This window comes from Chaetura pelagica, unplaced genomic scaffold (genome assembly GCF_000747805.2).
Source record: "Chaetura pelagica isolate M959 unplaced genomic scaffold, ChaPel_1.0 scaffold70, whole genome shotgun sequence".
In the NCBI taxonomy this organism is placed as follows: domain Eukaryota; kingdom Metazoa; phylum Chordata; class Aves; order Apodiformes; family Apodidae; genus Chaetura; species Chaetura pelagica.
Genome location: NW_009952265.1, coordinates 6,054,905 through 6,066,188, shown reverse-complemented (window position 1 = coordinate 6,066,188; position 11,284 = coordinate 6,054,905). Strand labels below are relative to the sequence as shown.

Genomic DNA, 11,284 nt, shown 5'->3' with positions numbered 1-11,284 from the left:
GGGCAAAATATTGGGTTTGTGTATATTTGTACACATTTCGTTCTCTTCTATCACTAATGTTTATTTGAAGCTGTGTAGTTTTGTTTCCAACCCCACAAGTCTCTCTCCCTTATTCTCTTTCCTCTCCCTTTAAGGGATGGGAGAGGGGTTTATAGAGAGCATCTGTCATTCATTTAATTGATGACCCAGAGTTAAACCTTGAGAGGAAAAAATGTGTATGCAAATATACACATATAGATGTGTAAATATATGTGTGTAAGTATGTATATACACATATGTATGTATAAATATTTCTATGTGTAAATATACATGTGTGAGTGCATGGATACATATTAATATAGCAAACGCATTGGAAAACCTGGAACCAAATAAATGCAAGTGCATTAATAACCAACAAAAACATAAATCACTCATTTTCCTATATATAGTGAAGATTTCCATTCCATGTATGTTGTTTTTAACGTCCATTCAATTTAGCTGCCAAAATATATGGGAAAAAGATCAAAAGTTACTGTATTACCGCTGTTTGTCAGGTTGTCATACAGAGGTGAGCTGCACAAGACAGCTACAATTCAGTTAAAAATAAATTTAAAATAATTTCCACACCTGTAAGTCTAGTAAGGCCTAAGACCATTTCGTAAACTTTTTCATCACATATTAAAAGTTTTGTCACATATTAAAGATTTTGGGTTTTACAATGCAATGCATTACAATTTAAAAGGTTATCGGAGGATTTTGTAACATCTAGTAAAAGGATGATGACATTTAATAAACCACAATATACATGAACTACCCACTACACATTAATTCCTGTAAATATGCTTATTAATTTTTAAATACAGATCAAATAAATTATTTAATATTTGTAATATTAAATGCACAGGTTTTATTTTTCCCAACTCACAGGCATATATATAAAACCAGGCTGTCTATTGCGAGTTCAAGGTATTAATTATTGGTGAAACAGTGCAGTAACATTGAATTTGCAACCAGTGATGAAGTAGTAAATCAATTGGTTAATTATACTAATTTACATGATCAGTTACTCGAGTTGTTAGTCTAATACATCTTGTGAAGTCACAAGTTGAGCACAAGAAACATGTTTTCTATTTAGCATGTGGTAGAAGATTGGGGATGCTCTTTAATGTTTTACCCAAAGTAAAGTAACAGCCAGAAAAATGGGCTGGATTTAACTGATGGAAAACAAAATTTGGTTGTAGGTGATGTTCCTTGACAAGAAAGGATCTCCCAGTTTAAGTGCTAAATTCAAGACATAATTCAAGCTAAAGAAATAAAGTTCTTTCTTATGACTTGTTCAGTGGTCTGTCTGTAAAGTCTGTTGAGTTTTCTATTTCTGCAAGAATTCTTTTCTCTTCTGGCTCACTAGAGAATTAAAACATTGAAACCATCTCACATTGAGCTTTTTACTCACATACACACAAATCTAATAGTTTATCTTAAATAAATTTTAGTAACAAAAAATGTGTAATAAAAAAAAAAAAAAAAAAAGACCCAAGGTAAACTATTTTCATGCTTAAGATTATGTTTTCTTATTCTGTTTGTGGTTTGGATTTGGTTAACAGAGTCCTAGATTTTGAAGACTCTTCAGAAGCCTGTGTCCTGAAAAGAGTTTATATAATCAAAATAGAAAAGAATTAGCAGGAAATTCAGTGTCAAAACTCATATATTATATAAACACAAGGGTATGGCTTGAATTCCTTATACATCTCTTTTTTTCCTTGATGGCAGCTATTGTAAAATCCCCATTGCTTCTGGATGCTGTTGTACATCTGCCAACCTGAACTGGCCCAGCAATAAATGCCTCCCATACCCCTTCCTCCTCAGAACCAAACAAACTATGTTTTTCATCTGCTTGCTGTCTCATCTCAGCTGAGGTAGACGCGGCCAGCTGGGGAGAGCTGGGGAGAGCTGGGGAGAGGAAGGAGCACGTGGCAGGAGTTGTGCTGCTACAGATGCATGTCTCCACTCTCTAGAAAAGCTGGAGTTGCAGGCCGTCTCTCACACCCAGGAGTGCCTCGATTTCCCTTTGAGCATCTCCTTTTTGCAAAAGCATGTCTAGAAGCCACAGTGCAGCTTATAAGGCATTTGGGACCTTTTGGAACGAAAGCTCATGTAGTCCTCATTATCACTGTCAGTACCCTTGCTGGTGATCTAAACCTGAGGGACACAGACTCAGAACTAATCTTTAAGGTCTTTCTTACAGCCTCCCTACCTGGATTTCATTGGGTACCTTTCCAGACTTACTACATCATTTACGTGTTACTTAAATCTATGTCAATAAAGATCTATGCTATTCCACAGCCACTTTTTTTTTCCCCTGTAGATATACATATACATATATTACCTGAGAGAAAATGGTTTAAAAATGTTTCTAAAATACAGTTCACATCCTCTAAGTGAGCATACTGCCCTATACTTGGTAGAGCTCAGACACACTGTATTTTTAAAATTATTTCTTTCTGATTAAAAATAAGATTGCCACAAATTATATTAACTTTTGTTAATGTCTGCTAAACTCTATTCATGTAGTGTTATTCACTGAAGACAGCTTAATCTCCAATTAAATCCATCCCTTAATTATATATCAACATCATATTTTTTTCCCAATATTTATAATTTCTATATACTAAGTTTTCAAGCTTCAACAATAGCAGTCATCCTCAGGAAAAAAAAAAAAAAACAAAGATAATTGGTAGTACATTAACTGCCTGAATCATTTTTTTTATTGAGTATAATGAGTGATTTTTAATCAATTTTCTACAGATTTTTTTTCCTTCTTCTTGTGTCTTGATAATGACAGAGGCTTCTGTCATGGGATGCTTCAGGATGGGACTGGGTTCAGCTGTTACTGGAAAAAAGTATCAATCTGCCTGAGCCTTGTATTTAGTTTACTCAACTAGCAGAGAAGAGGTTTTTCTCATTTTTCTTTCTTTTGTCATGTTATTATTGTAATTTAATCTGACTGTCACATATAGTTAGAGTAATCAAATGGTTTGAAGTAGAAAAACCTCTTATTACACATTAAAAAAAATTATCACCCTGAAGAATTCAATTATTCAAGATAAAAGTTTTCACACCAGTGCTTTGCCTTGGGCTGACTTTTTTAAAGCTTTAGCTAAAACAGCCTTTTTAGAGAAGATTAGTGAAAAGTAGACAACTCTATCAAATATATAATTACTTTCCTACCAATATCTTTTAAGAAGATTTGAAGCACTGAAAAGTGTCTTCTGAAACATCTCCTTATTTCCTGTCTAAAAATCAATCTTTTAAACCAAAATCATAGGATTTTCAGATATTTAGCAGATAACTTCATGCAGCTATTATAAACCTTTTGTTCTGTTCATAATGCTGTCCCTCAATACTCCTTAAGTGCCAACAGTCTACAAGGAGAGTTTTCTGTAAGATCTATGGGTCAGACAACAGTGGTAACAGCCCAATATCCTTCAGTCAAAAGCAGAAGTACTGGGGTGTGCTGTTCCTTCCAGCTGCCAGAAGAGGTTGATTTTGTCCCATCTCTTACTGATGTGTGTTAGTATTTCCTAACACATTTTTGCCCTTATATAAAGTTTCTTTATGTGGCTTAAATATCATGTCAGACTGACTTCCACAAAATTACTTCCACATCATTTTACATAGAAGCAGTGAGGAGCAGCAAAGTCAGGTAACAACGACACGCTTCAGTGTGGCAGACAGTTTTGCCATGTACTCACGCTGCTTCTCCAAATGCATGTGTTGAATCTACACATCGTCTAAACATTAAGTTTCCTTCTTTCTTCTAAAAAGAATCTCAACAAAAGTAACAAAAGTCAGCTACAATTCTTTAGTCTCAAAAGTAGAGTCAATCTGTTAATTAGCCAAGGTATTACAGAGAAGAAGACAGATGATCACAGCAGCTTTTGGGTACAGCTAGTTTTTTTATTTTGCCATTTTCAAGGAAATGTCTGCAGCAATTTTACTAATTATCACAGAGGTTCTCTCCAGTTAATTTCTGCATCCTGTTCCACCACCTTCATTTCCCATACAAAATGTATACCACTGTAATTAAGGCTTGCAAAATGTAAACAGAAAGGTACCCTTTAACAGTGGCATGTCTTATCAGTGTTTTGACTCGCAGCTTATGTGAATTAACACTCAGATTCCTCTCAATCAAATTGATATGTTGCATTATCCATATTTAAAAGACCTAATTTTTCTTCCATAAATAGTTATCATAATTCCCATCCAACTGATTGTGAATACATATTTTTCAATGGGAAAATAAGGGATTATTGCATTAAAACTTACTATTGCATGAATCTCTCATGGTTTGACTCAGGATTGGCAATTAAACCAGCAACAACATCTGGAAACACACTATAAGAAGAGAAACCTGCTATAAGACAAGAAAATGACCTTGCTGCTGTTTAGGCCTACCTTGCAAGCATATCACTATATTGCACAATCCTTGCTGCTCATATTTGTTTCTATGAACTATGAACTACAATCCCTAAAATGTCTATGAGAAGTTTTCCATCAGTCATGCAATCAGTAGCTTCATTCTGTTCTCTCCTCCTGCCCATGTGCCCACACGCTCTCAGCTGTGGATGTGATGCCAGCTGTATGCCTGCCATTATTGACCTGTCACTCAGAGTCACCAGGCATCCACTGGGTCTGACTTAGCATGCCCTTTGCATACTTCTTTAACATTTTAAGCTCCAATTAGTTGCAATTTATGTCCAGTATCAACCTATTAATTCACACTAATACCTGAGATGACCTTTCTGACCAGCTTAATCTTTCAAATTAGCAAGCAAGAAAAGTACAGTGATTCTGACCAACAGTATACAAACACCATTTTCAAATATCAGTTAAGTCTGAATAATCAAATTTTTATTGGTCAGAAATCTGGAAAATTTCCCATGTTTTCATAATGTTCAAAATTTATCCATGGTGTGAACTACAGAATTATGTCTTACTATGTAACCTTCTTAGGAGCAGTGGAAGCTGCTGGCTTTGCCTTACCAGATTCACAGGTTAATTTGTATTGTTTTGTATTGTGAGAAGGCTTATTTGTAGCAGCATTTCAGTAATACTGTATGCAATATGATGCTAAGTATTTCATATTTATGTTTCAGTTTTCATATTTATGTTAAAATTTCATTTTATGCTTTAAATGTTTGGATTTATGTTTAAATTGGAAAAAAATGTTTAGAATTTCATATTTATGTTTACATTTTATTTATATTAAATTACACCATTGTATTCTTTGTCCAAATGCAAAAATATCTACAAATACTTGAATATTTCAATTGCAAGCCAGTAGTAGGCAATTACAATGGCACCTCATTAAAATGTCTTCTAATGGTAGGTAAACCGACGACGGATACTTAATCTATTTTCAAATATTCAAAGAGTAAAATCACTTCTGCTTAACTACAAGTCACATCTAATGGCCAATTTTAAGGCCTTTCCAGAAAACAAGAGATAGGAGGATCAGAAAAAGTCTGCCTACAACTGTATAAACTGCTTATTATTTTCTGTTTGGGTTTTTTTGATCAGCATTTGAGTATAAAGTTAGCATGAAATCTCATCCTTTCAAACACCAGTAATGGGCTCTCAACCAAGTACATGCCTAACTAACCACATGCACAGCTTGGTAAATACTTCAGTTGATTTCCTAAATCAAGTTTGGGTGAACTTCGAACTGTACATAGTTCAAATTATGACACTGATTATTCTGTTATTCTAATGACAATGCCCCAGGTAATTCTGTGCTTTGCCTTTTTGATATTACTTTTTTTAAAAATCAAAGAATAGAGTTAAGAAAGGAATGGTGGGGAATATGAAAACCCATGAAAACCAGGCAATTTTTGACTGTCATATCTGGGTGAAATATCAACAAACAATAGTGAAGATTAAGGATTAAAAATTGCCTAAAACATATGTATGATGATGTGAAAATAATCCTGATTATAATGATTGCATGTTTATATAGCAAAAACAGTTATGCTTGTACATTAGTTCAGTAAAGTCTTAATTTCTTTATTTCTGGCTTTGAAGAGGTGTAGGAAGATGAGTAAACTGTCATTTTGAATTAATATTTATAGCCCACAGAAAACTGTTGTATGACTCTTTAGGACTGAGTTGATTAGTTATAAATCACATTATAAATGTATTAACATCATTCTTTCACAGAAGCTTTGGCTTTCAATAAATTAATATTAAATACTTAGGAGAAATGCAATAGAAGAAGCATTTTTAAGCCCAGTGAGTGAATATGAGAGGTTTCCTTCCACTTGTTCCACTTACTGCTTCTATCCTCAAGGCAATTTCTTTGTAAGCCTTGATATATGATGCTACTTTTGTTTTAAGTTTCAAAATTTAAACTACAAAGTATAAATTCTTACTAATACAAACCCCTGACCTAACATGTGTACATCACTTAGGACATGAATGCAGTGAAGGCATTGATAGATTTGATGGGCGTTTCCAAATCCCAGGATGCTTAGTCTCATTGTTTTTAAACAAAGAATACAAAAGACAGTCATTTGTAGGTTGCAAGTCCCAGATCTTGTTTATTTATAAAGCAATAAATATTAGAAGCACAAATAAATTGCACGGGTGTGTAAACAAACTGTACAATGACTGAAGAGTTCAGGAAGGGTTGCCAGAAGACTCCAAGAAGCATATTGTCGTCATCCTGAGTGGGAAGTATATTGAGGGGAAAAGTGCTTAGAAACACTTGCGGTGGACAATGGATGGACCAGCTTCATCATACTCCTGTTTACTAATCCACATTTGCTGGAAGGTGGACAGAGATGCTAGAATGGAGCCACCAATCCAGACAGAGTACTTGCGCTCAGGTGGGGCAATGATCTAGGACAAAGAAAAGCAACAAAATCCTCATTTAACAGTTACATTTCTGAACAACCAACCCACATCACTAAAGTAACAAACCAATAGATATTTATTTAAGTAAATAAATAACTTTTCCATAATAACAATACTGATCTTCAGCAGCTGGAACAATGCATGTAATATTCCTTAAGAAAATCTGACTGTAGTTTCTTCTTTTCTGACACTTATTCCTAAAAATATAATTACACTGTTTAAATAGAATGTCTTCCCATTTGTACATCAGCTGTTGATCTCACTTTTGAGTTGTTCATCTACCCCAGTTTAATGATGTGGACATTTTATAGTACAGAGTGAAATTCCTCACCTTGATCTTCATAGTGCTAGGAGCAAGTGCAGTAATTTCCTTCTGCATGCGATCAGCAATGCCAGGGTACATTGTCGTTCCCCCTGAGAGGACGTTGTTAGCATAGAGGTCCTTACGAATATCAATATCACATTTCATGATACTATTGTAGGTAGTTTCATGAATACCAGCAGATTCCATACCTTGAGGAAAAAGACAGTAGATCAGTAAATACGTAAGAAGTCTTTGTGACAACAATGCTCAGCATTTTTCTCATACTTAACATGAACTGTTATAATATTTTAGTTGTATAACTACTTACAGAATATTAAATAGTATAGAAAAGCATACAAAAATAAAATTACATAACTAAGAAAATAAAAATTATTTGTTAGAAAGTGTAAGAATCATAGTGCATGAGCAAAGGAAAGATACTCAAATATACAGTGAGAAGAGACACACACAAGATAAACTCAATTAGTACATGGCAATGAGAGAAAGTGATATAGCATAGAAAACATGAGTACAGGTTATGTCAGAGTCTTACAAAAAGCAGTTGAATATTGAAAAGACCACATTAAAGAAAATGAAGCAGCTGAAGTAGAACTAAAAATTACAACAGCAACTTCATTTCTTTTTCAGCCTACTCAAACTATAGTCTATACTATTTATAACCATCAAGGCAAGACATAATCAAGATATGGACCAAGATAACAGTACTTGGTGGTAAGGAAAAATAAACCAGAAACATGTGTTTGTAGGTTGCATTCCAACTTATTAATTTTAACAGGTGCTTCCTGAAAGGGCTGACACTAGATACACAGTAAAGTGTCAGCTGATGAACAACTGCATCTATTTCTCAGGACTTAGAGTACAAGCATTTGCTGTATCATCAGCTGCACTCACAAACAGCAAAGCTTACCATTTTGACCATGGCAATGTTGGATTATAGTGCATATAAGTATATACACACTTTCATTCAATTTTTTTCCATGCCCAGACACTTCCTGCAGTCAGATACTGTTTTTAATCATAAGCTTTACAAATACAGCACTAGAAGCTATTCCTTCCATCGTGACGATAATATTCTAACTATGTATTATCACAAAAAATCATGGCCTTAAAACCTGGCCTAAAACTTTCAAGAAGACTCCAAAGGTCAGCTGGGAGTTAATGCTTAATGCTTACATAAAACCCAGCTTACAGAGACCAGGAGATCAAAAGTATTATTTATTTCTGATTTCTTGCCAAATTTAGATAAGCAGGAGGAGTGGGACACCTTCCAGATCTTCTGGTTCCTTCATACCTCCTACAGAATGGAGAATTTCCTGGGGACACTTACCAATAAAGGATGGCTGGAATAAGGTTTCAGGGCAGCGGAAACGTTCGTTACCAATTGTGATCACTTGACCATCAGGCAATTCATAGCTCTTTTCCAGGGAGGAGGAAGAGGCAGCAGTGGCCATTTCATTCTCGAAGTCCAATGCAACATAGCACAATTTCTCTTTGATATCACGAACAATCTCACGTTCAGCTGCAGATACACAGGAATCAAATCAAGGTTTGGATAAGGAAAATACCAGAGGAAAAAGATGGGCCAAGAGCAACATGAGATATTTCACAGGAGGGCAAAGCTGAACTGACCTGTTGTCACAAAGGAATAGCCACGCTCCGTGAGGATCTTCATGAGGTAGTCAGTCAGATCCCTGCCAGCCAGATCCAGGCGCATGATAGCATGAGGCAAAGCATAACCTTCATAAATAGGTACATTGTGGGTGACACCATCACCAGAGTCAAGAACAATACCTGGGAAAGAAATGTCAGAGGGCAGTTGGAATCACCTAGCAAATGCTTAGAACTCTCAGACAAAATAAAATACAGGATTTTTCAGGAAGGTATAAAGCAGCATCCTTCTGTTTAAAGACCTTAGCTGTTCCTTCTGTCTTTGATTGCCTGGATGTTCCTGTTTGGTGTGAACTTTCCCATAAAACTGCTGCCCCATACATATTTTAAGCTAATGCATACAAACAGCCTTCTACAGTTACAACACTGAGCAGTAAGTAAATTTGCAACAGTGTTTGTCCCAGTCAAAAAATGGTCATCTTCTGGACCCAGTTTAAACCCTTAAACAGGCATAATACTTGTGCAACTGCAGTATCTTTGCAGGAATGTCTCTTTGTTTGCACCATGACAAGGAGCAGGAGTCAGTTCCACAGTGACTTTCTGAAAGCAATGCAGACATGTCCACATTGTTCTTTCCACAGACTATTTTGTACTGGATTTTCTGCTACTGTCATAATTAATCACTACGGAGTAAAAATACCTAGTTTTCTGTAAATCTGAAAGACTTATGGAGATTTTTCCATTTGGAGTGAGAAGAATAAACGCCCTGATAAATAGAAGGTTGTGGGGGTTTTTTTAATTTTACCTGTTGTACGACCAGAGGCATACAGGGACAGGACAGCCTGGATCGCCACATACATAGCAGGTACATTGAAGGTCTCAAACATTATCTGGGTCATCTTTTCACGATTAGCTTTGGGGTTCAAGGGGGCTTCAGTGAGCAAGGTAGGGTGTTCCTCTGGGGCCACACGAAGTTCATTGTAGAAAGTGTGATGCCAGATCTTTTCCATATCATCCCAGTTGGTGATGATGCCATGTTCAATGGGATATTTCAAAGTAAGGATACCTCTTTTGCTCTGAGCTTCATCACCCACATAGGAATCTTTTTGACCCATACCAACCATAACACCCTAAGAGAAGAAAATACAAAAAAGCATTATTTGTGGAAGACACCATCACAGACCCCAAACAAATACACCACAACTAAGCTACTTTCAAGTAAGGTCTTACCACTAAACGGTTGTTTAGGAAAATAAAATAGCTGAATTGAAATATGAGGTCAACAGAACTTGAAGTTTTCTCAAAAATACTTTTTCTTTTAATCAGATGAAACATTCCCCCCACCCCCCAATTTTTAATATATCTATAGTTTTCAGTTATTTCTTCACAGTCCAAAATTTGACTAAAAGTAAACTGCACAATGTCGTGAGAAAAAAAAAAAAAAGATACAGATATACAAAGACAGTTTATAAAGAGAAAGACATGGAGGGACATAAGCCATCTACTGAAGGAACATACTGCCACAATTACTATTGCTACGAAGCCTCAGCAGTAATAAATTCACAACAACAATACAAAAATTGCAACCTTTTAGTTTAAAAAAAAAAAAAAGCCTCATAAATTTTTTACAAAGTAAATTCTAGGAGAACAAATGCTGTATTTTCTGTGTGCGGATATAACTTTGACAAAAGAGAAGCAGAATGACACAGAAACAGAGGAAAGGAAGCTTTAGAAGTGGTAAGAAAGTAAGATCCAAGATGGACAAAAGAAGTAGAGGAAACTCAAAGGTGTTTGATATGTAAATATTGGGCATGCTGGATGGGAAGGGTATTAAACAAACTGCACTGTGGGCAAATTCAGCCAATGGAGCTGCCTTTGAACTATCACCATCAGCAGGTCTGGCCTAGGGGATGGAGTGAGCAGCAGCTTTGCATGAAGATGGGTTTTGCTCATTAGGAGAGAGGACAGGAATAGAATAAAGATGAAAGTTTCTGAATTAGAAATAGCTGGGGGAAAAGGTGAACGTGATAGAAAGTAGATAAGGGACAGCCAAACAGGGGAGTTGAGGAAAGTGCTGGAGAGACCTGGAAAGGTGCTGCTAGTACCAGCACAGGAAATAAGCAAAGAGAAAGGCAGGGACAGGACGGGAAAACTATAGAGAGAACGGACGAGTGGAGTGGACTTCTGGATGGAGGGGGAAAGCTCCGGCCTGCCCTGGTTCTGTTTGCTGTATTTACCTGGTGCCTCGGGCGGCCGACGATGGACGGGAAAACAGCCCTGGGGGCATCGTCTCCGGCAAAGCCCGCTTTGACCAGCCCCGAGCCATTGTCGCACACCAGTGCGGTGGTCTCCTCGTCGTCACACATCTTCGGAGGGAGGCAGGGACCTGAAAAACAGCGCGACGGCGCGTCCAGACCCCCGCAGGCAGCGCGGAGCTGCCGCCGGAGCCCTCCGCTCCAC

At 36.5% G+C, this 11,284-nt stretch overlaps 1 protein-coding gene across 3 annotated transcripts in view; it reads right to left on the bottom strand.

The window, feature by feature from the left end:
* Window positions 1-6,547: 6,547 nt before the first annotated feature.
* ACTC1 (actin, alpha, cardiac muscle 1) overlaps window positions 6,548-11,284 on the bottom strand; it is a 10,234-nt gene continuing 5,497 nt past the window's right edge. The window contains exons 2-7 of one of the 3 annotated variants that reach the window (XM_010007710.1): window positions 11,062-11,165; window positions 9,630-9,954; window positions 8,846-9,007; window positions 8,544-8,735; window positions 7,223-7,404; window positions 6,548-6,876 (exon numbers count right to left, since the gene is read on the bottom strand). In XM_010007710.1, the coding sequence (XP_010006012.1) occupies window positions 6,733-6,876; window positions 7,223-7,404; window positions 8,544-8,735; window positions 8,846-9,007; window positions 9,630-9,948 (999 nt within the window). In that variant the 5' untranslated portion in view covers window positions 9,949-9,954; window positions 11,062-11,165 and the 3' untranslated portion in view covers window positions 6,548-6,732. Of the gene's footprint in view, window positions 6,877-7,222; window positions 7,405-8,543; window positions 8,736-8,845; window positions 9,008-9,629; window positions 9,955-11,061; window positions 11,249-11,284 lie in introns of those variants that run through there. The other 2 variants (XM_010007706.1, XM_010007709.1) reach the window with 2 other exon arrangements.